At 53.1% G+C, this 25,775-nt stretch overlaps 10 protein-coding genes across 10 annotated transcripts; 5 read left to right on the forward strand and 5 right to left on the reverse strand.

Moving 5' to 3' along the window:
* The first annotated feature begins 651 nt into the window (after positions 1-651).
* On the forward strand, positions 652-2,986 carry adaB (chromatin-binding transcription regulator ADA2). Its single transcript, XM_025587704.1, has 3 exons — positions 652-1,181; positions 1,267-2,673; positions 2,724-2,986. Exons 1-3 carry the CDS (start codon positions 1,089-1,091, stop codon positions 2,790-2,792), a joined length of 1,569 nt encoding a protein of 522 aa, XP_025437040.1. The 5' UTR covers positions 652-1,088; the 3' UTR covers positions 2,793-2,986.
* Positions 2,987-3,040: 54 nt separating this feature from the next.
* On the forward strand, positions 3,041-4,289 carry BO95DRAFT_477150 (enoyl-CoA hydratase/isomerase family protein; the record flags this gene model as incomplete). Its single annotated transcript, XM_025589970.1, has 2 exons — positions 3,041-3,542; positions 3,664-4,289. Exons 1-2 carry the CDS (start codon positions 3,326-3,328, stop codon positions 4,287-4,289), a joined length of 843 nt encoding a protein of 280 aa, XP_025437041.1. The 5' UTR covers positions 3,041-3,325.
* Positions 4,290-4,641: 352 nt separating this feature from the next.
* BO95DRAFT_468670 (mannitol-1-phosphate 5-dehydrogenase) lies at positions 4,642-5,808 on the reverse strand (the record flags this gene model as incomplete). The annotated part of the gene is made up of 1 exon (XM_025589379.1): positions 4,642-5,808. One exon carries the CDS (start codon positions 5,806-5,808, stop codon positions 4,642-4,644), a length of 1,167 nt encoding a protein of 388 aa, XP_025437042.1.
* Positions 5,809-7,521: 1,713 nt separating this feature from the next.
* BO95DRAFT_375366 (SUR7/PalI family protein) lies at positions 7,522-8,494 on the reverse strand (the record flags this gene model as incomplete). Its single annotated transcript, XM_025583141.1, has 3 exons — positions 7,522-7,863; positions 7,925-8,296; positions 8,375-8,494. The coding sequence occupies 3 exons, from the start codon at positions 8,492-8,494 to the stop codon at positions 7,522-7,524; spliced, it is 834 nt and encodes a 277-aa protein (XP_025437043.1).
* A 699-nt stretch (positions 8,495-9,193) lies between these two features.
* On the reverse strand, positions 9,194-10,833 carry BO95DRAFT_296844 (putative oxidoreductase, 2OG-Fe(II) oxygenase family). The gene is made up of 3 exons (XM_025581753.1): positions 10,557-10,833; positions 10,399-10,500; positions 9,194-10,324 (listed from the first exon to the last, which is right to left on the reverse strand). Exons 1-3 carry the CDS (start codon positions 10,654-10,656, stop codon positions 9,399-9,401), a joined length of 1,128 nt encoding a protein of 375 aa, XP_025437044.1. The 5' UTR covers positions 10,657-10,833; the 3' UTR covers positions 9,194-9,398.
* Positions 10,834-11,270: 437 nt separating this feature from the next.
* On the forward strand, positions 11,271-12,701 carry BO95DRAFT_477154 (phosphotransferase family protein; the record flags this gene model as incomplete). The annotated part of the gene is made up of 2 exons (XM_025589971.1): positions 11,271-11,895; positions 11,940-12,701. The coding sequence occupies exons 1-2, from the start codon at positions 11,341-11,343 to the stop codon at positions 12,699-12,701; spliced, it is 1,317 nt and encodes a 438-aa protein (XP_025437045.1). The 5' UTR covers positions 11,271-11,340.
* A 61-nt stretch (positions 12,702-12,762) lies between these two features.
* On the reverse strand, positions 12,763-13,291 carry BO95DRAFT_296889 (uncharacterized protein). The gene has a single exon (XM_025581754.1). The coding sequence runs from the start codon at positions 13,127-13,129 to the stop codon at positions 12,824-12,826; it is 306 nt and encodes a 101-aa protein (XP_025437046.1). The 5' UTR covers positions 13,130-13,291; the 3' UTR covers positions 12,763-12,823.
* A 5,778-nt stretch (positions 13,292-19,069) lies between these two features.
* Positions 19,070-21,803, forward strand: BO95DRAFT_486138 (putative MFS phosphate transporter). Its single transcript, XM_025590440.1, has 3 exons — positions 19,070-19,711; positions 19,787-19,954; positions 20,011-21,803. The coding sequence occupies exons 1-3, from the start codon at positions 19,395-19,397 to the stop codon at positions 21,521-21,523; spliced, it is 1,998 nt and encodes a 665-aa protein (XP_025437047.1). The 5' UTR covers positions 19,070-19,394; the 3' UTR covers positions 21,524-21,803.
* Positions 21,804-22,212: 409 nt separating this feature from the next.
* BO95DRAFT_296923 (RCC1/BLIP-II) lies at positions 22,213-23,855 on the forward strand. Its single transcript, XM_025581755.1, has 2 exons — positions 22,213-22,234; positions 22,345-23,855. Exon 2 carries the CDS (start codon positions 22,520-22,522, stop codon positions 23,792-23,794), a length of 1,275 nt encoding a protein of 424 aa, XP_025437048.1. The 5' UTR covers positions 22,213-22,234; positions 22,345-22,519; the 3' UTR covers positions 23,795-23,855.
* BO95DRAFT_447782 (putative DNA repair protein rad9) lies at positions 23,453-25,671 on the reverse strand. The gene is made up of 6 exons (XM_025587705.1): positions 25,457-25,671; positions 25,238-25,393; positions 25,037-25,172; positions 24,756-24,971; positions 24,114-24,691; positions 23,453-24,053 (listed from the first exon to the last, which is right to left on the reverse strand). Exons 1-6 carry the CDS (start codon positions 25,568-25,570, stop codon positions 23,916-23,918), a joined length of 1,338 nt encoding a protein of 445 aa, XP_025437049.1. The 5' UTR covers positions 25,571-25,671; the 3' UTR covers positions 23,453-23,915.
* Positions 25,672-25,775: the final 104 nt, after the last annotated feature.

The raw sequence follows: 25,775 nt of genomic DNA on the forward strand, positions 1-25,775 counted from the left end.
AAGATGGAGGAAAAGATACAAGCCTAACACGAGACAAATAAAAAGGTTGACACAAAATGAGTACAAGATAGAATTTAGAGAGAGACTTGGTTGGTAAGACCGAGCGAGTAAGAAGGAGCGAAAATGGGGAAGGGGAAGAAGAGGGAGAGAGACTTTGAAAGAGGGGAGAGGGGAGGGGGGGGGGTTTGTTGGATGAGACTCTGGCTCTAGCACAACAGGGACAGAACGGGAGGCCTCAGGGCTGAACTGGATGTGGGAGAAAAGTGGAGGGTGGAAAAGAGATGATTGGGTCAGGCACATCGCTGCCTTAACACCGCAGTAGGTACATAATATGTACCTTTTGACACCTTGACACCTTGACACCTTGACACCTTGACACCTTGACATCTTGACACCTTAATACCTTTTAACACCTGAGGCATACGCTCTCCTGAAACGCGCACAACGGCGGTGCAACTTACCCACTCCGTTTCCCTCCCCTGACCACACCGCTAGTCCTAAACAGGGAACGGGCAGCGCACTCGCCCCAGTAACTCAGCCACCGCCCAAATTGGATCATGTCCGCCAATTACCTACTCTGGGTTGGGAGGGGCCCGGGAATCACACCTCAGGCTCATCCGACCACTCAGTGCACCAGCGTCTATCCCGGACTGGAACGGGGAACGACTGCCGACCTCACTCAGCTCAACCTCTCTACCTAGTCACTGATGCACTTCCCGCTCACCTCGGCCTCTTGTTAGCGATACCACCCTTGCTATCTGTACTACCTGATCGCCTGTCCAAGAACTCCGCTGACCCTCAATACGATCTGACGTGACTTGCTGTCCCGCTGTTTCCCCGGCATTTCCCTACTCATTCCTACCCGGTAACTCGGCGGAGACACCCTTTCGGACAGCACTGCATCCCTTGGGCGGTCTCGACCACTCTGCGGTCTCTTATCGGCAACTCAACGTCCCCTCCCCCAAATCTATTCCCCGCGCAAGCTTTCTTCTTCAAATAAACTATAGCCCTCGTCCTGGACTGGAGGGCGCGTCGGTGTGGTCGCAACGGACACGGGAACAGTGGAGGATGAGAGGGAACCGCGATCGATGGGTGTAATACGGAAGAAGACCGCCTCGCGCGGCACCGAAGCAGGCACCAAATATCATTGCGATATCTGCTCGGTTGATGTGACTTCGACGGTATACCCTCCCCTCTGATCTTTTAGATATGCCTGTATGCCGTCTGTGGTTGTTTACAAGACCTAACCTCGTCCGCGCCTTGTAGGTTCGCGTATCCTGTGCCCATCCCTCCTGCCACGAATATGACCTCTGCGTTCCCTGTTTCGCAGCCGGAGAGAAATCTAAAAACCATGACCCTTCCACACACCCATTCCAGGTGATCGAGCAGAACTCGGTGCCCATCTTCCAGGAAGACTGGGGTGCTGACGAGGAGCTTTTGTTGCTGGAAGGTGCTGACATCTACGGGCTGGGGTCATGGGCCGACATCGCCGATCACATTGGAGGCTACCGCACCAAGGAGGAGGTTCGAGACCACTACATCAGTACATACATTGACAGCCCCAATTTTCCGCTTCCAGAGCGCGCCGATCCTGACGACACCCGCCTGTCCGACTCCATATCCAAGGAAGAGTTCCAGTCGCGAAAGAAGCGACGCATCGAGGAACGCAAAGAGGCCGCTAAGGCCGCTCCCCCGACCACGCCCAAGCAGAAGCCCACTGCTAGTGTTCCAGCGTGTCACGAAGTGCAGGGTTACATGCCGGGTCGGTTGGAGTTCGAGACCGAATTTATGAACGATGCGGAAGAGGCGGTGCAGCATATGACCTTTGAGCCTGGTGCGGGCGAGACCGCGAACGGTGAGCTGGATGCGGAGATGGAGTTGAAGATGACGGTGGTGGACATTTACAACTCGCGCTTGACGGCGCGCACGGAGCGCAAGAAGGTCCTCTTTGAGCACAACCTGCTCGAGTACCGGAAGAACACGGCGCTAGAGAAGAAGCGCACGAAAGAGGAACGGGATCTGCTCAACAAGGCAAAACCGTTTGCCCGGATGATGAACCACGATGACTTTGAAGAGTTCAACAAGGGACTGGAGTACGAGCACAACCTGCGTCTGGCCATCGCGCAGCTACAGGAATGGCGGCAGATGGGGATCGGAGATCTGAAAGGTGGCGAGAAATACGAGCAGGAGAAGCAACAGCGCGCCCAGAGGATGGCGCCGCAAGGCTCATTTGACCGATTCGCAAGCACACGGCCGAAGCAGCAACAGCAGCCCGAACAGCCGTCGGCGGCTAGTCAGTTGACCACGCCAGAGCTGCCACTGCGGCTGCAGAAAGCCTCAGGCACCCCTGGTGCCCCCAAAGCTCCCGAACCTCCCAGTCAGCCAATGAACGACTTTGATCGGATGTTCGCCTCCAACGGGGACGGGATCAGCACGCCGACGCCGCCGGCGAAGACGAAGTTCATTGTGCAGCCGCTGAACGGGGTGATTCCGTGGAAGCTGGAGAACGAAGCTGCTCCGGATCTGCATTTGCTGACAAAGGAGGAGGTAGAGGTGTGCAATGTGCTTCATATTCAACCAAAGCCATATTTGGTCATCAAGGAGACACTGCTGAAAGAGTCGATGAAGCAGGGGGGCAGTTTGAAGAAGAAGGATGCACGGACCATTTGCAAGGTAAATGCTCTGCCGTTCTGGCCATCGACAATGTACTGACAACTCCGCAGATCGACAGTGCCAAGACCAGTCGGATCTATGACTTTATGGTGCACAGTGGCTGGATCAACAAGGGGTGATTTGCTACACGAATACCCGATGTGTGTGTGTGTGTGTGTGTTTTGTAACGGAGTTGGGCGGCGTTCGGAAGGGCAGGATGAATGTTGATGTGATTTGAATTGTATTGACCGATATGAATGATGCATAGCTTGATCTGACCAGTGTATGGTGTAGTAGATCTGTTGGAGTTTTTGTTTCAAACGCTCTGCTTAATACTCTTCAAGCTCATAACACGCTGTAAATTGCGTATAATGATAAGTGCTTGAGGCCTCAATCTACAAACCGAGCATAGCCCAGAGAGTGAAAAGTAAGCTAGGTCGAACCTCGGCAACTCCACCTTGCCGTACGTACTCCACCAGGGCAGAGTCTCCAACATCCCCTTCCCGAAAGCTTCCCCATAAATACTACATAGCCTAGAACAACAACAACCACCACCACCAACACCAACATCAAACCAATCCCAATCTCAGTCCTCCCCTCCTCCACACAATCAAATCAAGACAATATCTCAATCCCAATCCCAATCCCCACCCCCAACCAACACCCAAAGAGAATGACCACCCCAACAGCCAAATACGCCTCCCTCTCCTTCCCCCTCCCCCACATCCTCCTCGTCACCCTCAACCGACCCCGCGACCTCAACTGCATCAACACGCAAGGCCACGCCGAACTCGACGCCATCTGGCGCTGGATGGACGCCAACCCGGCCTTACGGGTGGGCGTGCTCACCGGCAGCGGGAAGGCGTTTTGCGCTGGCGCCGACTTGAAAGGTGAGTCGAGTCGCCCTTCTCCCCAAGTTCTCCTTCAATCCCCCCACCCCGGAACCCTTTAACCCTCCCTAACCCCCTCAATCCCTCAAAATCCAACATGAAATCAAACTAACCTCCAAAGAATGGCTCTCAACCACCACCACCACCACCACACCAACCCAAAAGTCCAACCCCATAGCCCCCGCCACCGGCTTCGGGGGCCTCTCGCGGCGCACGGGTAAGAAGCCCATCATCCTGGCGGTGAACGGGCTCTGCCTCGGGGGCGGGTGCGAGATGGCTGTGAACGCGGACCTGGTGATCGCGTCGGAGCGGGCCTACTTTGGGTTCCCGGAGGTGGCGCGCGGGGTGGTGGCGTGGGCCGGGGCGCTGCCGCGGCTGGTGCGGACGGTGGGCCGCCAGCGCGCGATGGAGATGGTGCTCACGGGCCGGAAGGTGAGTGCCGCCGAGGCGCTGCGGTGGGGGTTCGTGAACGAGGTCGTGCCGATCGATGCTGAGGGGGAGCCCGAGCGGGATGTCGTGCACCGCGCCCTGGAGGTCGCGGGGCGCATCGCGGCCAATAGTCCCGATGCCGTGGTGGTGAGTCGCGCAGGCGTGAATCGGGGGTGGGAGCGGGAGGGCGCCGATGAGGCGACGGTCAAGCTGATGGAGGAGTGGATGGAGAAATTGAACGCCGGGGAGAATATCAAAGAGGGGCTGAGGGCCTTTGTGGAGAAGAGACACCCCAAGTGGGTGGATAGTAAGTTGTAGTTACTACACGAGACATCTACAAACTACGAGACGCAAAAAAAGTTCATAGCTTATTCATGCATTTGGTATATGAAATGCTGATTGCTCGGTAAGTACATGAAGTATCACAAGTAAAAAAAGAAAACACGCAAAACCTATGCTGGTATCCCATGCTCCGTTCGCGCCGACCATTTGTTCGCCATATCCCGTACGGTTCTTCGCCGTCCCGCGGCTGAACCGGTTGTACATGCTTCCAGATGCCAGATCCGTGATCAACTCGGAATTGCTGAACTCGCAATGATCTTCGTGAACATCGTAAAACATAACAAAGTACCTCATTTTCGGCGAGATAACCGTCGGAGACTCGATCCGCTTAGACCTTGACTCCCTGCACCTTGCGCACCCGTTCGAGGACCGCGGGGTACAGAGGGTGCTTCTCCTCCAGGCCGGTTAGATGGCTGGTGGCCGACTCAGGGGACTGTTCCTTGAGGATGTCGGCGAGTTCAGCACTCTCTTGGTCACCAGGCACGTTCTGGAAGCGCAGAGCCATCTCGACCGCATCCATCAAGGCATCGTACTTCTGACCGCGCTCGGCGAGCTGGGCAGCAGGTCCGATGAACCGCTCCTTGCGGGAGAGCTTGCGCAGTGGAGCGCGTCCCACACGATCAACGTTGTCCTCCAAGTAGGGGTTGGAGATACGCTGGATGATCTTGTCAACGTACTCCTTCTGCTCCTCGTCTGATATCTCGTGCTTGTCGGTAATGAGGGAGGCAGTCTCGCCAAGGACTTTGTGCACCATCTCCTTGATCTCCGGGTCAGCCAATGCCTCGGCGATCATGCGCTTGCCGCGGATGTGACCAAAGTAGGCTGTGGTAGCATGGCCAGTGTTGACGGTGAACAGCTTGCGTTCGATGTAGGGCTCGAGGTGGTCAACCCAATGAATGGCAGGGATATCTGGGTGGCCGACATCGCCAAAGGGAGTCTTCTCGACAACCCATTCGTAGAACTTCTCGATGCGGACGTTGAGACCGGCGTTGGGAGGCTGGTTGGGGACAATACGGTCGATGGCCGAGTTGGCGAACTGGGCACGGTTATACAGAGTCTCGACGCGATCTTCGGCGGTGTGTTGCTTGATGAAACCATGGAGTGTATCAGTAGCACCAATGGCGTTCTCGCAGGCGATGACAGCCACGGGCTTCTCCATTGTGCGCGCATCGATACCCTTGGCAATCACAGGGGCAATGAACTTGAGAATGTTGGGACCGACGGCGCAAGTGACCACATCGGCAGTGGCGATCTCTTGGATGACATCGCTCTCGTGGGTCTTGGAGTTGATGGCGCGGAAGTTGGTGATGGTCTTGGTCTTCTCACCTTCCTCGCTAACCTCAGTGACCTCGTACGAGTCTGCGTTCTGAAGGGCGTTGACGGTTTGGTCCATCACATCAACGAAGACGACCTCGTAGCCAGCCTCATGGAGGAACTCGGCAACGAAGCCACGACCGATGTTACCACCACCGAATTGGATAGCCTTCTTAGCCATGATGAAGTGTTGTGATGAGGTATAAGGGGTAGAGGATGATTGGTAGTAGTCAAGAGATGTAGAGTGGGGAAGTACTAGGTAGTAGTCTTGGTGAGAGGGGTCTTCTGATAGGAAGAGAGAATGCGGGAGGTAGAGGATGATTGATGTGAGAGTGGTTGATGTTGATGATGAATGAAAAGGGAATAGAACAAAAGGATTGAGGAGGGGGGATTAGAGGAGTATTATATGAAGCCGCAAAGGAGGGAGGAGCAAACCGAAGAGGGGAAGGAGGGGAGGGGAAAGAGAGGGGCGCAGCATCACATACTGGGGGTACGGTACTGGGGAAGCGGGCAAGTAGGCAAGTAGGCAAGTAGGCAGGCACGATAGAACCATAGAGAAGGCTCAGTCGCGGTACGTGCGGGACATGGAATTGGCAGCCAGATTGCATAGATCATTGGTCGGTGGAGCAGGACAATGACCTCAACTCTCTCAAACAAGACTCACCAATCCGAGGATGACGTGAGGGGACCGACCCCTACACCAAACGAACAACCATACCGTCAACCGTGCGGTGATCCTAAACAGGATATTCTACCTAAACTACTTACTACACATGGATGATGATCATGGATGCCAATGCACTTGCATGATTGCAGCTAGCAGGGTGGATGTACCTATCCTTCTGACTCTGTCCGGTGGTATGCTTCCATAATCATCCTTAAGGAGGTATTCAACCCCAATCAGCCACGGCCGGTCTCCCGATCCCTCCCGACCAGTCAGGTTGATAGTGATCTTGAAACTACTTTGTCTCCTACGACTGGTCTATATTAGACTCCTAGGAGGCTAGTACTACACTACCACTACTACCACCCTACCCTGGTCATTCTGCACTTCCCCGGGTTTGCGGAGTACATCGGCCCGGATAGGAATGTCTTCCCTTGGCACAACTCGGCTTGAGGATTCAAAGGACACGAGGGGTACGAAGATTTCTTCCCGAGTACGGCCTACTCGTATGTTCTTGGAATGATGAGGATGATTTTTGGCTAGTGGTGAGAGGGAGGAGTGGAATGTCATCATCATCATCAGACAGTTGGGCGGTAGTTAGTCGTCCGATCAAACATCACATCGTCATGCCGCTGGGGAAAACGAGGAGGAAAGACCCACCGCTGCCGGTGTCAGTCTGGCTGAGAACTACACACACACTACACAACTTCCTTTACACTTACGTCGTAGTCTCGGTCTTCTCGGTCTTCTCGGTCTCCCCCACCCACCTAGTGACGTTATTCTCTCCTCCACCTCGTCTTTCCAATTGCTGGCTCCATGTTGAATTCGGCCCTCATCGACTCGGTCCAATTCCATCTTCCAAAATTCGAAGACAATCCATGTGGGTCTTTAGACACTTATTGTCTCCCCCAGCTTTCTCGATCCTTCTCGATTTCTCGCTTCATACATGAGAATAGAAAGGAAAAGGCACACCAAATGCAAGTTCAATGTTCAGTACAGTACAGTAAGTAGTAATAATACAATGGGACTAATTATTTGCAGTTACACACCAATGGCTTCATCGCCGTTTCCCGCCCGGCCCAATCGAGTTTTTCCCTCACTTTCCACCCATTTCCATCCGTCCGATCGGCCCCCCTTGTCGCCTTCTTCTCTTCTCTCTCTTCCGATTCGTTTTACAGTCCCGTTGGATATTCCCGCGTTGCTCCTTACTCCGTACCTGGTAGCCCCGTGCTATTCGTGTGAACGCAATGTTACCGAGTCGTCACTGTGGTGACTGTGGACTTCCGATTTGGCATGGTCTTCCAGCAGATCGTCAGGGCTTTCGTCAAATCCATCCTCGTCATCAGGAACATAGTCCACTGGAGGTCGACTGCGGTCGATCAACACCATCACTAACCCTGTCGTGCCCCCAATCAGATACAGCCCGGTTGCTGCCCAAGTGAGACTCAGGAATTGCGGCCCGTACTCCGCTGTTACTCCAGCGTCCTGCCCATGGTAGCTGACCAGGTTGACAAACTGGAATGCAATCACGGTCGCAATGATGGACGAGATCCCAAGCATCACGAAACTCAACTGCGCACGGGTCAGTTCATCCGTTGAGAGACCACATATCGCAAGACGGGCGGGATCATACCATCATGGACGACACTTCCGTTACCGTCTGTCGCGGACCGCGTCTGAGCGCCCACCATGCCCTTTCAAACAGCGCCAGGGCGGCCACTCCGGCTCCCAAACAATAAAATATTCCCATACTGCGCGATGTCATCTGGAAGGCGTAAAAGTCGTCGGTGATCGCGCTAGGCCACCCCAAGTCCGCCGGGGTGGTAGTATTCCCGGTGTCGGCCCGGATCGCAGCATCAGGGTCAAACGAAAAGAACAACGTTCGATCGGAGCAGTTGTTAAAGTCCTTGTGATTCACCCGCAGTTCTCCCTCGCAGTATGACATGACATGGATGGAGTAGAAACCAGCGATCTCCGTGCTTTGGCTGATGTTTGAGGTATAGATCTGTCGTAGATGTCAGAGGCTTGTCTCAACTTTGAGCTCATCTGGTGTCACTTTGGCGATGAGGGCAGGTTTACTCACTGTTAGGATTGAGGTGTCGGGCAGTACACTCGTTTGTGACCCCGCGAAGAGGCATATTAGTGTCAGTATGAAGGCGATAAATGCTGCCACTGTCGGCAACCAGTTCACTAGACGACTCATGGTGCAGCGATGCCGCTCAACTTCTATTGTCAACAAACAGGTTGTGGAGAATCAACTTGCATTACAGCTGTCCCAGACTGGCAATGAGTTCTCATGTATACTCTTCGCTATCGGGCCGATGAGATCGTCGAGCATTCCGTGAGATGGCCAGTCGCCAGCAAGATTTAGATAAGAAACATCGTGGACTCCAACTTCACTTCTTCCGGTACATCTCGCTACTGATCGAATAGCACAATGTTACCGCGTTGGCTCGAAGATGATTCCAATTGGACGCGAGATACCATTGGAATGTATTAGCCTGGGAAATCAGGCAGCGAATACCGCAGCGTGGAAAGACTCATCAACCGCCAGCGTGAAGAATGTGCGCGCCCACTGATGGTATTCCTGGCACACTCGAATCGCGATTCAACCCTATATCTTGTGAACAAAACCGATTTCCGCGGTGCGACTACGAGGGAATGGTGACATCTCGGCATTCTAACCCTCGAATCCATGAGCGCACTGGTTCATGAGCTATCATCATCCATTATGCTTGCAGAGTTCTCAGCTCACTGTGGATGTCACACTTGTGACCGGGACATGCATGATGTCCCATGGTTTGGTCCGAAGTGTAGCAATGCTTGTCTACCGTGGAGCACCATTGTGTAGAGTCGTATCTCTGCTTGCTGTCAGCCAGTCTCTCGTGTTCTAACGCTAAAGCCCCCCGCACGCCCCACTAATGGCTGCTACCCCGGATTTGGCACGTGGCGCGAGCTGCTGACGAGGAAGGTCTGAGCTGATATTACCCCGCGCTTCGCTCTCAGTGTAGCCCATAGCTAGAAGCTCAGGCTGGTCATAACTTTCGGATACAGAGCGATCCTCCCTTCATTGAGACCGTACCCTAACACAGTCGAGTGCAAGAGACTTAATCGTACACTACCTGCGTCTGAAACCGACCCAACGAGAGAACCTCTTTCGACTCAGCCTTCACCCAATTTTTCCTGACCCTTGCCCTTACCCATTCGGTGGCAGGGATAGCTACCTCCTTCTCATCTTGCCTTCCGTGCGAGTAATACCCCATTCGCCTGAGCAGCGGACTATCGATGGCCCCAAGATTCATCTCATCTGACGGTCTTACAAAATACAGCAGTCCTAAACGATCCAGCCCGACTTGATCCTCTGGCGGAGACACGACACGATGGACCCCACTCTTCAAGTACCCATTTGATAGGAACTCTACAATATCGGCAATGTTGACCGCCGCATGGCCTTCGGGAATCCTCAGCCACTGCCACTCTGCCTCCGCCGACCGTTTGACTTGCAACGCTGCCACTGGCTGCTGAAAGACAAACGTCAGTGTTCCGAAATCTGTATGGCCCCGTGTGTAAATATGATTGCACCGCTCATTCTCCTCCGCCGACCTGGCCCTCGACATCATATAGCGGAGCGCGCTGTCGCAATTCGCCTCATAGCGATGGCCTCTGACCAAAGCCTCTTCGTCCGGTAGTTCCAGCACAATTGCGAGGAGCCGGAGGATCTTCTGCGCTACTTTCTCATGGATATGGCGATGAACCTGCTCGATCTCCTTCCAGTGCCGGTGAATCACGTCCGGCTGGGTGCGCTGCGTCTGTGGGATGAACTTGAACAGGTTGTACATCTCCACCTTGTCTGGCAGGCCCGGGGCGAGCTCGACGCTCCCGAGCGGGCGGTAGCCATTGTAGTTCCCTTCTTCAAGCGGAGCGCGATACTTCAATCGTTCTTCGAAGGGCAACGCGTAGAACTCTTGCCCGATGGCATACTGTTGGTCAATCTGATCTTGGGTGAGACCGAAGTTGGTGATGGAGAAGAACCCTATCCTCTTTCTTAGCTTGGTCTCTTTCCTGGGCCGGAGCCATCTTATGCATTTTGGAAGAGGAGAAACCTACCAACCTCATGCGCGGCTTGCTTCAATTGTTTCACTAGTCTGGCTTTGTCTTCTGGGTTGTCGAAGAGAGAGAGATCAAGTGTGACGAGGTCTGCATAGTCGACTGGCTCGCTTGTCAGTGTGCTCTGCCGCCGTATGGTCAGTCGGAAGAGTACTTACGCGGTTGCGTTGTCTCCGGTGGATGGACGTATGCCTCTAGCGGCTCGGTTGAAACATCGCCGTGAGCTGTCTTATTTTCGATAGGTGCTGGGATGACCATGTCGTGTGTGTGCTCAATGAACGTATACGAGATTATGATCCGGTTAGCTGGCACAGCATGTCGCAAGGCTTGAAATGCAAAGACACTGGTGGTTCTGGCAGCAAGTGTTGTTTGGAGGCTGTCTTACCCCGCTTGAAATCGACTGACGTGATAGTAGCACCGATTGACGATATTGTCCAGGTTAGGAGCGAATCATTGGGTCGCATGCTGTGTCACTACATTCTGATCTTTGATAACTACCTACCTCCTGGTAGTACACCTAGCTAGGAAGAGCCTCATGAGTTTTCGACTCTAGCTTCGCCTCTGTTATGGGAGGAAAGAATTAGTAAAGATGGCAGGATCAGAGTTAGATAATTAAGTAAACAGGCAAATTGACGGATAACCAGTTGTCATGACAGGGAAAGTAAAGAAATAAAAAAAAAAAGTAATACAGACAGTAGGGAAATGCAGCAACATGTGCAATAATGTGATGTGTGTTACACTAGCTCATAACAGGCCAAGTCAAATCAATCATACAGGCGCTTAATAGGAGGCGAAGATTGGCATAGACATTCTGTAGATCACCCCGTCCCGTCGGCCCAGACAATTTTTCCGGTCAGCGTCTCTCTCCTTGATCTGTCCACCCCTCTTCCCCAAACTCCCTACTTCCTCCTTCGCTGAATCAACCTGATAGCACATGCAAAAATGGACTTCGATCACCTCGCGGAAGAGAAATCGAATCTGATCTTTCAAGTGTGGCTTCAGAATCTACTGAGGAACTCACCCGAGGAGCTGGCGGGGAAGGTAGCTTCCCGCCATCGTGCTGGCACACCTGTAAAAGCCGCGCCGCTTGCCAATGGCGCTTTCAATATCTGTTACCGTGTTACCTACGATGACGGTCATCGTGTCGTGGTGCGGTTTACTGCACTTGGTCGGGTCGTCGCTCGTACTGAAAAGGTCGAAGATGAAGTCGCTATCATGCAATATGTTGCCCAATATACAAGGGTCCCTGTCCCAAAGGTCTTGGGATCTGGAAAGTGTGTGGTTGGCCCATACATCGTGATGGACTACGCTGAGGGCAAGCAGTTAAGTGGGTATCTTAGACAACCGTCTCAGGAGATAGTCACACTGCGTTCGAATATCAACATGTCTGTATTGCGAAGAGCTTATATGGGCATGGCTGAAATATTGCTGGAGCTGTCAAAGCCCGAGTTCCCCTTCATTGGAGCTGTTCGACTGGACGAGACTGGCGAGTGGACGGTGCAGCAACGACATTCACCTTCAACATGAATCGCCTTTCTCAGTTCTCCAATATTCCGCACAGTATATTTGGGCAGCAACACTTTGACAATGCAGCAGATTATTTTGAGGAGCTTGCGCGTCACCATTTCCATCATTTGGAGCTACAGCGCAATGACGCGGTAACTGATGAAGCTGACTGCCGGAAGAAGTACATTGCGCGTTGTCTGTTCCGCAAGTTGTCGCGTGATATCTCGAAGGAACACTGCAAAGGTCCTTTCAGGCTATATTGCGATGACCTCCGTCCTGACAATGTTCTTGTTGATGCATCAAGACTGGCTGTCACGGGAGTCATCGATTGGGAGTTCACTTATGCTGCCCCTGCCGAATTCACATATGCGGCGCCTTGGTGGCTCTTACTGGAGAAGCCGGAAGACTGGGAAACTGATCTGGATGAATTTCTGGTGCGTTTTATGCCGAGATTTAACACATTTCTCGAGGTCCTCAAAGAGTGTGAGGCCAAAAAGATCCAGGACGGTTCCTTGTCACATTCACAGCAGCTGTCCATCGCTATGGAGAAATCGATGGAGACTGGATTGTTCTGGATTTGTCTTGCTTCACGCCACAGTTCCATGTTTGATGAGATATATTGGAAGTTCATCGATCCAAGGTTCTATGGCCCATTTACAGCAGTCGAAGATAGACTGGGTCTGCTCAGTGAGGAAGAGCGGGCGAACATCGACACCATCATTGAGCAAAAGATGCTGCAGGCAAGTGAGGGCACTTTCGTCTCTCATTACAGCATTGACGAGTTAGTTGACCTATGAACCTCTGCTCTTGCGTGGTCCGGCCGCATGTTACTTGATGAGAAGAAGTAGAGAAAACATGGCTCCTTTATGAATAATAATAGGCAACTAGGTACATCGAGTTCAATGCACACCCATCCAACCTATTTGCGTTTACGAGCTCCAAGGCTTGCTTGCGCCGCTTGGGTCTTGAGGTCTTTCTCGGATTGGGAAAGGTTGCTTATGGCATCTTGTGTTTTCAAAGCATCAGCCAAAATTTTCTTTAGCTCTTCTCCCTGCTCTGCTGATGGAACATCGCCCTTCCTCATCCCTATCACGATGTCGGCGGATGAGACCCGCTTGGTGAATTCAGGCGCCTCGTCGGCCGGGACATGCTTCTCGTAATAACTGAGCAGGGAGGCAAAGCTGTCGCGAGCTTGTTGAGCCCCAGAGGCCCTTTTTTGACTCATCGCGCTGAATCGTGGATGCTAAGAAGATTAGCATCTGAAGCACAGCACATGTATGGTTACCCACAGGAGGGGAGAAGCCTTGTGAATGGTGGCTGCGGCTTGCGTATGGCGGCGGTTATTCGAGGGCTTGCAAAGATGACTTGGGTTTCGTGTCGCTTATCGATGTAGATGGGTCAAAGGATGGGGGGTTCTCATGGTCAATCGCCTGGCTTAAGTAGGCAGAATCGGCTCAGAGGTACTATCTCTGACCTCTCATGAGCGGCCGGAGAACAGTCGTCCACGCGCCTAGATGAGATGAATTCCTGCGTAGGAACCGGTCTAGAACTAGCAACCTACGAATACATAGCTGGGAACGCTGCATTTGCTGCTGGGCGATTGCCAGACTATGGGACGCAAGCCCCTGCCATCAACGAACAGGAGTTGAGCAACAATGCTATAACGTAGACAGAAACTCACTAAAGACACCACTGCGCGATTCGCTTTATGTCTAGGGAACGGCATGCCACAAGTCACCTCAGGCGTCTCAATGGGGCCGTGATTGGCCCATAAGGAGAAGTAAGGATCACTGCGCGTCTTCCGGTCCCAAGCGTTACTACACTACGTAGAGTCGGCGGGGTACAGTACATACAACTGCACTGTACTGTACTCTGTAAATCTCAATGGCCGAACTTAAGTGCCTGCGGTCAGTTCTATCACTTATAGCGTGCCCCAACCCCCACACGGTCAAACACTAGCGCGATGAGCTGATGCGAACTAGGTATGTACAGCAAGTTAGGTACGAAGAAGTACATGATTCTGGGGGACGGTTCGCAGTGGTTCAATGAGAGAAGGCCCATAACATGACTAAAACAGGAGGCAGCAATCAGGCTGGGTGACAAAGCGCCTGATGTGCAGTAAGTTAAACCTAGATCTCAATTTGTGTACATCTAGTGCCAGGCCCTGCTGCAACACCCGTATCACGGCCCTGGGGCAAACGCCTCTGTAGCACCCTTTGACAAGATCAGATCAGAAAGTTCTCAAGCAAGACTCATGCTTTCTTGCTTTTCACCCTTGCAACGACGCGATCACAGGATCTGCTTCTTGGCAACGAGAATTCGGCTCCGTCTTTCAATCTGTACTAGAATATCAGAGCTGACGCTTCCACAAAGAACGAAAGTATGATGATCCAGGTGGCTCCATCTTGGGCGTACATGTGTAAAGCTGCCATCGAAGATGGTGGACTAGAATGATAAATTTGAAGAAGCTCATACCTGACAAGAACAGGTCCTTGTCATGTCACCTAGCCATCTGATAGCTACGGATGTAGGTATGAACCTACCTCAATACCCCGTTATCGGAGTAATGACTGCTCCAGCTATATCCTTTCTTCTTTGCCAGTAAACAAACATGCCACAGACGCTCCTCCCTTAAGCTCAGCTATCTCTCTACGAGTGTTCATATGGCTCTCTACCTAACACCCAGTTTCGTATCTCTCACCCGATGGTAGAAGCACCACCAAGATACCGGGCTTGGACGCGAGGAGCTGATACCTCCGGCGGAGCGTGTTTGCACTCGTCAATTTCGGACGGCGGGTCTCACTCGAATCCAACCTGGGCTGAGAGCTGCTTGCCAGGGCTTTCCAATACCAGCATAGTCGAGAGACAACTGCGGCGATCGCCCTCGGAAAACCTTACATGAGATGATCCTCAAAACGTTCGGTCAAGACAACACACACCACCAGCTACAGTTAGCGGTGCAGTGAGATTCACTGATATTTTCACGGTCTCCCCAATCCACCTCTGCGACTGGGATGTCTCTTAAGTATGATTTTGGGAATATCGGGAGATTAGGTACGCGGGCTAAAAGGGCGACTGGTTTTCATGATCAGTTTTTACCCTGGCTTCTTGCAGTCTGGTCAGTAGGAACGACTCTTGCGATGCGAAATATTGCTTCATGGTCACGCCTCTCCTCGAATCAAGGGCCCAAGTCATCATTGTCCCCACATCGTCCTTCCTCATAAGAGAAGCGAGAAGAGTGCAGCCATCAACAATCGATCTCGTGGTCGCTGTATTAAGGCCCAGGATGTAAAGCTTCGTACTATGGAGATGGGGTATTCCTCATGGATTGACAGCAGTTAGGATGGGTATATGTCTGCAGATCCATCATCAGGTGGCTCAATAGAGAATCTGAGACGACTGGGCTACATTTCGATGTGGGCTTGAATACCGTGTTAGTAACGTCACTGATCAGCAAGAGCTTCTGAGGCAGAAAGAAATAAGCAGAAAGCTAGAGTAAACTACTCATGGAGAGGGAGGGAGGCTTCTAGGAAGTTTGCAACCGTTGAACACTTGTTGATACCTCAGCTGAGTACAGAGCTTGGGCGCGGTTATGAATAATTCGCTTCGAGGATAGTTGTCCAAAGATGTCGTCTGTTAGGACGAGGGAAAGGATAGATGGGATGAAGATGAGTTATCTGGTTGAGTGCCTGGTGATCGTGTGATAGTAGATATCCAGCATATACTCTGACTCGTGTGGAGGGGCCATTCTTCATCTGGAGAACGCGATGTAGATGGTCAAGTTCGGGTTTCCGCGGTGGCTTTGGTTGTCTAATGCAGTGGGATTGCATGTACTGTGCCATCGCCGACTCCGCTAGCAGGGCTACAGGGAGGGTTCATGTACTAGGAACGTGGCGGATTTTGGAATCTACGAATCGCTTACCGTGAGTCGTTGGACAACTTCTCGAGTCGACACTGAAAGCGCCGGGCCAAGAAGACCAGAGAGCAGGCATGACCTCACCACCACCACCAAAGTTATAGTCTGTCGAATTAAAGTGTTCGGGTAAGCCTTGTGTCCATGCAAGGGCTTGGGACTGTACCACCGTCGACGATTACACAAGGCAACCGACCTGATGACCGGTGGCGCGGGCCGGGCTACACCCGAGTAACGGCAGAGCGAGAGCCAGTTCACTCGGTGACAATGCATCGTACATGACTAAGTAAGGGGGGGCAACCCACTTGAGACATCTGCACGAGCTAGCAAAGAGCGGGTATATCGGCTGCCGCGTTGGCATTCCTTCGACGCCTGGCCTAGTAGCCTCCCAGGCATGCAGGGTCGAGGGTGTGGCAATGCATAAGCAGCGCCAGGATGATTCTAGGCAAAGAACTCCAAGAAACAAGGCTGCATCCAGTGGCGGAAACCAAGCCGTGTGTTCCCTGGACGAGATATGAGGCCAAGAAGGCTTGTGAAATACGCCTTCAGTCAAGCTTTGCTTGGATGATGGAAACAGATATCAACCTGCGCACAGCGTGCTTCATCATCAATCGATGTGTGGAAAGCAGAGCTTGAAGCCATTGTAGCGACCATACTTCACCGAACCACTCATTGAAGGGATATCTTCCCAAGAGACCACCACGTCTGACCACCATCGGCTCTGCTGGATCTCTCCTGGCTGCAATGTCAGGAGATGAGCGGCCGATCTCGCTGAACGCCGCGCACCACCGGGCCATGGGTCGCATCTAGATCCTTTCATTTGATGAAAGTGGAATCAGGGTCCAGCGCTCTCATGTTATCTCCCTGCAGCTATTACCCAACTATCAGAGTGCGTGGCCAATCTGCTGCACTAGGGCCGGCCGGGTAGCTGTTTCTAGATGCATACGCAGCATGGCGGCTGACCTTGGACCCATGAAGCTCGGGATGGAGCTGGAAAGAGCAGTGGGATAGACGATCCCTAATCTCAACAGCTCCTTTGATATGAGAGACCCTGTCAGCAATGCTGATGGTCTGCCCGCGGGAGTGGAAAGGTAGGCCCGGGTCGAAGAGATATGAGCCACGAGGCGGAGCCCGCGGCTCTTATTGGACCAAACCCAAGCTGGCTTCATACTGCCAGGAGGAGGTGCAAGTATGATGAGACCCCTATCTTTTAAGGTTTCAAGGTTGATATCGGTAAAGTCCGCCCAGAGCATCTCCGAGACAAGACGTGCGCCGTCATCATCCAACACACATTAGATTTGATGACCATGATCGGGCAGAGACGGAGGGTCCCAAGCTGCACTGTGACTGTAGCACCTCGTTCCGGTGTCCTGTACGAGAATGATGTATAAGCTGACTGAAATGCACCGTGGAGCGATGCAGGCAAGGGATAGGTCCAAAGAGGGCGGACGTAGTGCCATGTGGTCGGCCGACGTCTCCATCCGTGGAAACGAGCAGGAGCCATGAAACCGGATGGAACTCTTGATCAGGCGACAATGAAAGAGGACTCGGGAGGGCCACCTCCCACATAGGCACAAGAGCACGAGGGCAACAAAAGATGGGGGACTCGGGAAGTGTTGTTGATGGACGACTGGGGAAGGGTTGGCGGGAACGTGCTGGCAGGACGCGATGCGACTGGCTGGCGGACAAACAACTGAAGTGCAGTGCCAAGAGATGCCAAACACCATGTTCACTTGTCCACTTACTTTACTTGTTCAATTGTATATGCAACTACGTATGCATCGGCACATGTTTAGACTTCGACCACGAGTTTCAGCCCGGGTCAAACTATCTATGTGCGCGTGTTCCAATGAGCCATGTCTTATTCCAAAAAAGTCCATGGCTGTCGTCGGGTGGACGAGGACCGAAGGAACGTAAGGACGAAAGACAACGCAGGAAAACATACTCATATTATCAAATGTGCATCATTCAGCTGTAAGATCTAATGGAATCGAGATAGATCAACATCATGATGAACAGCGTTGGGTAACACACTGAAGATCCGAGCGGAGCCCTCTTGCCGCTCAATCCAACTTTCTCATATACTTGAAGATCTCACTTGACAGCGCACGCAGCGCACGCTCTCTCTTTCCCATCTGGGAACAACTAAGTGAGCCAGCCAGATTGGTCCAATTGATGCAGGTCGGTCTTTTTTGCAGCGTCGTGATTATTCTTAGATCCAGATCCAATAGATCCCCCGTCTTTTTGTTATCTCCCCCGGAAATTTTCAACAGTCAAAAAATGGAGGATGATGCCACCACCACCACCTGCCAGCAATTCATGGTGACTTCGGGGCCGGCCAGGCGTGCAGCTTTCGTAGTGGGGTTGCGGTTGCCAACATTTTATTGGACCGAGGCAAATCCGGGCGGGTGATTCTAGAAGGCGGTCAATGTCGATCGAAGGCGATTCTGCCCCCACGTGCGCTTTTGATTGGCCGGCGGCGGAAGTTCTGCAGTGGGAAACGCCCCTCACGCCCGCCTTTCCGCACCAAGGTTGGTCCTTCGTCTTCCTCGGCGGGCTCAACCTCAACTGACTTCCGCCACAATCACCGTCTACCACCAGGCATTATTATTATTCCTGAGGATTATTCATAATCCATAATCCTAGTTTGACTGGATCCTCTGGAATTCATCCTTTGGAGGGATAATAGATTTTCATTTTGATTCTCATGCCACCCGACGAAAGTCATAATAATATTCGGATAGATGGGTTTTTCCAATTCATCCGGGTGGGTGCGGGTGTGGTGGGTGCAATTGATTCTCGGAGGAAGGAACTCTGCCCGGGAACGGGCAAGCTGGATTGGAAACCTCTCCTACCTACCACTACTGCAGTACTTACTAGGTACCGATGACCGATGACCGCCCCGTCCTGAACCTCTTCTCCTCTCATGGGAACTTTCACCCGCTCCGGTCTCTCCGGTCGAAAAGCCGCGACACAAAGGCCGAGAGGAAAGAGAGAAAGTGGCTCCAGTATTCAATTACCTATTCAATATCCTTAACTGGGTCTAGGGCCTAGGCACTGGGGCTGGCGAGAGTCCGCCTTCCTGCATCCTAGTCTAAGTCGACTAACGACTTGCAGCGCAGTGGAACCCTTTTTTCCTTGGGATCCACTCCGCTAAAACTAATTCTTACTTCCCCACCCGCCGCCACTACAGTTGGATCTCGCACTACCTACCAGACTACGGGCTACCCAGAATTTTCCCCGTCGACCCATGAACCACACACACACACACTCCCCCCCCTCCCTCCCCCCAAGACCGGCGTCTGGCTTATCACGTCCCACTATTTGCACATGTGCCTGGGGCGTGACGGTGGGCTGTTGCTGGTCCGCCCAGCCCAGAGATTTTCGGAATATAAGATTGATGGCCGGCCGCTGTCCAACAACTTGGCCTGCATCGTGTGTGACGCCTCCATCACGGTCAACGCGCCCGTTTTCCCCTTCCCTCCTCTTTAGGAGATCTTTCTAAGAGCGCCTCTTCTTCTTGTCCGAGTCTTGTTGCGACAGCCAAGTCGATTATCATATCACATCGTCCGACAAGATGGCAACTCTCGGTGCTCAGGCCCCCCATGGCCCCGACATGACTGGCACCCATAATCCCCTCGAGGACATGGATCTCCACGAAAAGGGTGCCTTCGATCAGCTCATTCGTCCCGATGACAGCTATACGCCCGATGGTACCTATTGGGCCGATCTGCCCCTAGTCAAGAGAGTCAAGTTCGTTGGCTCCTACGATGCTCAGGAATCCAAGCGTGAGCTTCGTGGAATCTGGGCCATGATCAAGGAGGATCCTCTTTCTCCTGTCTCTTATTATTTCCGGAATATGGTCCTGCCTGGTGCTGGTCTTGGTCTTGAAGGGTAGGTCCACCCCTCCAACGACTATTCCCGAAGCTGCCACCAGTTTTGCTCACATTGCTTTTTGCGCCTATCCAGTTACGTGCTCTTCTCTATCGGAAACATCAAACCTCTCTTCCAGAATTCCTTCAAGTCCTGCTGGAAAGATTACGAGACTTGCGACAAGCAATGGATCTACGCCATCGACTACCTCGAGATTCTCGGTATCATTGTCGGTCAGATCTTGGTCGGTATTCTAGGTGACTGGTATGGTCTTCAATTCGAATCTGTTCGGAAAGAGTATCGCTGACCACATGATTTAGGGTCGGTCGCCGCTGGGGTTTGATTCAGGATGCTACAATCATGCTTCTCGGTCTGATCATGCTTATCGCAGCTTGGGGTGTGAACGAGAATGGCTGGATCATTTGCTACGCCTGGTCTCTGTTCGTCTACGGTGTTGGTGTCGGTGGTGAATATCCCATGACTGCCACCAGCGGTATGGAGAATGCCGTCGGCTCCGGAAAGGTTTCGACCAAGGAGGATCGTCTCCACCGTGGTCGCAAGGTCACCAGCGCTTTCTTGATGCAAGGTTGGGGTCAGTTCTTCAACCAGGCTATCCTGATCATCTTGCTACTGATCTTCCACCATGGAAGCGGTAACCCTCCCTACTCCGCCGTTGCCGCTCAATGGACCTACCGTATCTCCTTCGCCATTCCCGCCGTCGGAACCCTGTGGCTGGTCTACTACCGTGCCTACCACATGAAGTCTGCTAGTAAGCAGCTGGACGCCGCTAAGAAGAAGGCCTCTGTCACTGGCTATGATGTCAACTCTCTCAAGCTCACCCTCAAGTACTTCGGGCCTCGTCTTCTGGCCACCACCGGCGGTTGGTTCTGCAATGATGTCTTCTTCTACGGTAACAAGCTTTTCAGCTCCGAGTTCATCGAAGTTTTGAGCCCCGGTAACAAGTCCATTATGCCTACATGGTTGTGGAGCTTGTGCAATGTCGGTGTCTCGTTGGCTGGATACTACTGCGCCTCTTTCTTCGTGGACAACAAACTCTACGGTCGCAAGTGGATGCAGATGATCGGTTTCCTGATGTGCTTTGTTATGTTCGTCGTTCCCGCCTTCCACTACGATTACTACATCCAGCCGGAGAACATCCACGCTTTCCAGGCTATGTACTTCCTGAGTTCCTTCTTCAACCAATTCGGCCCCAACTCGATCACTTTCTTGGTCGCCGCCGAAGTATTCCCCACTCCTATCCGCGCCTCGGCTCACGGTATTTCCGCCGCTTGCGGTAAACTCGGTGCCCTGTTGGCCTCGGTGCTGTACAACTACATCGGCACCCGCACCAAGTTCTACTTTGTGCCCTGGTGGGGTCTGGCCGGCATGGTTCTCACCTGGCTCTTCCTTCCCGACACCACAGGTCTGGATCTGAAGGAGCAGGAACGTCGCTGGCAGTACATCCGTGAAGGCCGTGAGCAGGACTACCACGGTCCTGCTATCCACTCCAAGCACTTGTCTGTCTGGGAGCGTCTGCGCGGCGTTGGAAAGAACTACAACGCCGAGCTTGACTACAAGCAGAAGGTGGAGGAGTTCCGCGCTGAATGGGAGTCTGCCATGGCTCGCAAAATGGATGAGACTACCAAGGGCGAAGACTACCTGCAGGACACCGATGAGTCTCTTCTGGAAGGCCACGTCCACTCCTACTTCCACCGCACTAGCCCTATGTTCCGCGGAATGGACAAGCCGGCCACGAGGACGGATAACTTCGCTCTCCCTCCGGCTGCGCAGGATGACTCGGAAGAGTCCTTCAATGAGAAGACCAACCGTTAGGTTATGTTGAATGATTCCCTTTCTAGCACTTTGAAAAGACCATCGGCGTGATGCATTGCATGTGGCATACCCCAATCCGGGTTGATGATGCCTTTCACTCTTCCTTTCTTGCTGTTTCACAATCTTTGTTTTTCGAGCGAGTGGTTTTGCTTGGTTCTTGTTGTGGCTGTACACCTCCTCCCAATACCCAGGTACATAAATACCTACTTTTTAAGTATATAGAAGCTGATTAATATTGCATCCTCCCCAATGCTGGGAAATACATACTTTTCATCCTGACTTTCTTTTTCTTACATAAGGCCTCGTAGTATCCTTTGTCTCCACATTTCTACCCCAGACTTGGAACACTTACATTTTCATCGGAGGACAAGTTACATCGTCCTTTGGCCCCACGGCGTTCTCGCACGTCGTCATTGCCGGTCTTCCACTCTGCCGTTTTCGGCCGACCAGGATTCTGCCGGATAAACGCCGCCGGAAGAGGTAAGCGATAAGGAAAAGGCGGTACATTCGTCACTTGTTTATCGCATCGTTATCAATAATCTTCCTGCATCGAAATTCCTCTCCCACCCCACTCATTATCACCTGCAAGACTATCTGATCTTTAGTGGTGCCTAGGTAGTTCAGCCACTGTCCTCTACCCTCGGTTATCTCTCTTGTCATATTGAAAAGGAGTGCTCTCTTGACCGCTAAAGAGAACAAACAAACCCTGTGGTCTGTCTATTCTCTCTCATCCCGATGCATCCATGATAATATTTCCTTGTTTGCTACTTTTCATACGTGATACGGATTTAGCTAAACTTTTCTCCCGTCAGGGGCAGCAGATAGTAATTTGATTTTCGACTGCTCTCGAAAAGAAAACCGGGGGATAACATTCGATTGTATTTTCCCCGGTGTGGCAGTATACCCTCTGATAGTCGAGTCGCTAGATTACCTCGCTAGCACAAATCAAATCACGCAAGCAAGCCACATCACGACAAATCCCGGAGTTAGAAAGGAATGCCTCTCTTCGCGTTTGGGTCGAATGGCTCCGGCCAATTGGGGCTGGGGCATGAGGAGGATGTCTCACTGCCGGTAAGATGTGTTTTCGAGGTTGCGGAGGATGCAGCGCCTGGAGATGAGGGTACCCCGAAAGGAGGCGATGTGGTTCGTATCGTGGCCGGGGGAAATCATACTTTGGTGGCGGATCGGAGGGGCAGGGTCTTTGCGGCGGGGTGGAATGGGGATGGGCGGTGTGGGGTATCTTCGAAGGAATATGGAGGCCAGGGGGAGGGGGAGATGGTGATGCGGTTTAGGAGGGTGGTTGTTGTTGGTGGTGATTCTGGGGGTGGTTCCGGGGATGGTGCTGGTGCGGGTGGTGCAGAGGCAGGTGGTGGTGGTCGGGTCTATGATACGTTCACGGGGGTGGCTGCTTCGTGGGAGGGGACGGTTTTGGTCGCTTCTGGTTTAGAGAAGGAGGAGGAGGGACAGGAGAGCAGGGATCGAGTGTTTGTGTTGGGATCGGGATTGAAAGGGGAATTGGGATTGGGGAAGGGCTGTCTCCGCGCGAGTGCGGGCGGCGTCGCGATTCCGGATTTCCCGCCTCCCGGGGTAAGGGTGCGCGCGGTTGCGAGTGGGATGGCCCATACGGTGGTGGTGCTTTCCGATGGGAGCGTGTGGGGTTGGGGCGCGGCGAGAAAGGGCCAGTTGGGGGAAGCGAATATCCCTGACAAGGTGGTCTGGAGTCCCCGGAGGATTGAGGGGTGGGAGGGGCTGGGGTTCCCGGCGACCGGGGCGGCGTGTGGGCGGGAGTTTACGGTGATCATGGGCGATCCTGCTAGGGGGGAGTTCGCCGTGCTGGGCGCGGTGGATGATAAGTGGGGGATTCGCTCGGGGGTGTCTGCGTCCCAGGTGAAGGAGAAGGCACTACGCGCGGGAGGCTATCGGGCCATCGAGGTCAGTTGGCATGGCGTCTATGTACATTTGAACAATGGGGAGGTGGTGGCCTGGGGCAGGAATGATCGCGGACAGATTCCATCATCGACCAGTACCGGTGACTTGGGGCACGGCCAGGTGGTGAGGGACCTGGCGGTGGGGAGCGAGCATCTTCTTGCTCGGTTGGATGAGCGCACGGTTGTGGCCTGTGGCTGGGGCGAGCATGGGAACTGTGGTCCCGATACTGATGCGCAGGGTAATGTCAAGGGGGGGTGGAAACGGATTTCCCTGCCAGATGGCGAGTCCGATATTGTGGGCGTTGGCGCCGGTTGCGCGACAAGCTGGATCATCACTGCCTAATGTTGGCTCCGACGCGGTTGTGGGAACCTTCAGGTGGCTAATAGTTGGCGCGGCGATGCTTGATTGCTTAATCGAACAGACCAAGGCCATGGAGCTGACGGTATTAGTTTCCTCGTCAATTTCATGTGGGCAGGGCACTTAAAGTCACCTGTGATATGCGCTGGGTGGGCGGGATGCCCGTCTCCTCCTCTTGGCCTATTTCGGCGGCCTCCGACTCCTCGTTGGGCACCCGTGTCCTCAAGCTGGCGGTGAAAGTGTCCTTTGTTATCAAGTCAGTAACCAGCTGCCAATGGAAGACGGTTAATGCTGGGAGTCGTACTTTGTCACCCGTGGCATCCCAGCCAAGCTCGTCCTCGGCTGGAGCCTCCTCGTCATTCGACACGTCCCATTGTCGGTCATCATCCGCAGGTACGAAGAGACTATCGAATTCGACCGGGGGTTGAGGTCTCTGGGATTCTGCGGGGGTCTGTGAAGCTCGAGCGGGCGTTCCGGTGAGAGGGCGGAGAGATCGACTCCGCGAGGACGGCGGCGGCATTCGACTTGCGTCGGTAGCAGTGGGCCCCTGCTGACTCACTTGCACAGGCGCTGGGGTCTGTCGAGCAGACAACTGTGGCGCCGCGGCTCGAGACGAGCTTGGCCCATCGTCCCCGACGGCTTCACCTCTCGTCATTAAGGTAAACTCGGATTTGACACCCTCGAGTTCGTATGCGAATTGCAGCGGGCGGCAGGGAGTGGTGAACCGGGCGGTGAGTCTGGCGTGGACAATATCAGCATGCGCAAGGACAGCCTTGAAGTCCTTCAGATTGATCGCAATGTGTCGATTGTCCTCGGCCAGGTAATACTCAAAGTCCCGTTTGTCGATGGCCACGGAGGTATGCACTGGTTGTCGCAGGATCTCTGCATAGAAGGTATTCGTTAGCATAGATAAGGGCGACCAGACTTTTAGTTGGGAGATCTAAACCTTTTCCGTCAGCGATTTTGGTAGTGAAGCTGGTGAAAACGGTCTTGCCGTGCTCGGAGTAAATGTCCAGTTGCTCTGCCGACGGTCCGAAGTGGTCGGTGACTTCTTTCAGAAACTTGGGCTCGATGCTCCATTCATTCGTCGCTCTGGACCTGTCGAATGTTGCATGCTGAACATAGACGGGCTCGTACGTGAGCTTGTAGAGTTTGATGACGCCTGAGTCGTCAGCATCCTGGCGGGAGGAACAAAATATGCTTGCGGTGGAGGGTAGGGTTAATCACCAAGTCCGCATATCAGTCTGATGACGAGGCGGCATTCCGTCTCATCGGGATTGTCTTGCAGCTCGAACTCGCATCGTTCGACCGAGGTGTCCTTGTTGCGGCCACTTGCTCTTCCTTTGAAGACGGACACGAGGGCCTATTCCAATGTTAGCTGGAGAAACCCCCCTTGGTGGTGGCTAATTTGGTCCGAAGACCACCCACTTTGATCAACACCTGGCAACAGAACTTATGTGATTGAACGCCTGCAGACATGTTGCGTCTATCTACCCCGAATGAGTAGGACTCGAAGAACTTGTCTGCATCAAAGGCGAAGGCGGCGTAGGCTGTCTTGGTGGAGTTCAAGACGCTCAAACGAAGCTTGATTTCATCTATGTGAGTCACTTCAGGACTTTCAAGCTACACAAATGGAGCATCACGTACCAGGTCGAATTCGGCTTCGAATGATACATTGTCGCCAAATCTACCCAGGCACATCAATGCATCGTGTAGTTGATAGATCGCCTCCGGGGAGAGGGAGAACGATAGGGAGGCCATGTTTGCTTCTTATCGAGAATGAGCGGGGAGAATGCGGATCACGAGCAGTACCTTTGTGTCCTTCTCTGCACCCTCCGATTGCTTATCACGCAGTTTATCACAGATTGTCTTTGTTTGGTCCTGGATAAGTTCTCCTTGGCTGATGCAAACCCGCCGCACGTCGACCGCAAACACGACACGAGATTACATAAGCGCGTATCTACTG

This window comes from Aspergillus brunneoviolaceus (genome assembly GCF_003184695.1).
Source record: "Aspergillus brunneoviolaceus CBS 621.78 unplaced genomic scaffold BO95scaffold_98, whole genome shotgun sequence".
Lineage (NCBI taxonomy): Eukaryota > Fungi > Ascomycota > Eurotiomycetes > Eurotiales > Aspergillaceae > Aspergillus > Aspergillus brunneoviolaceus.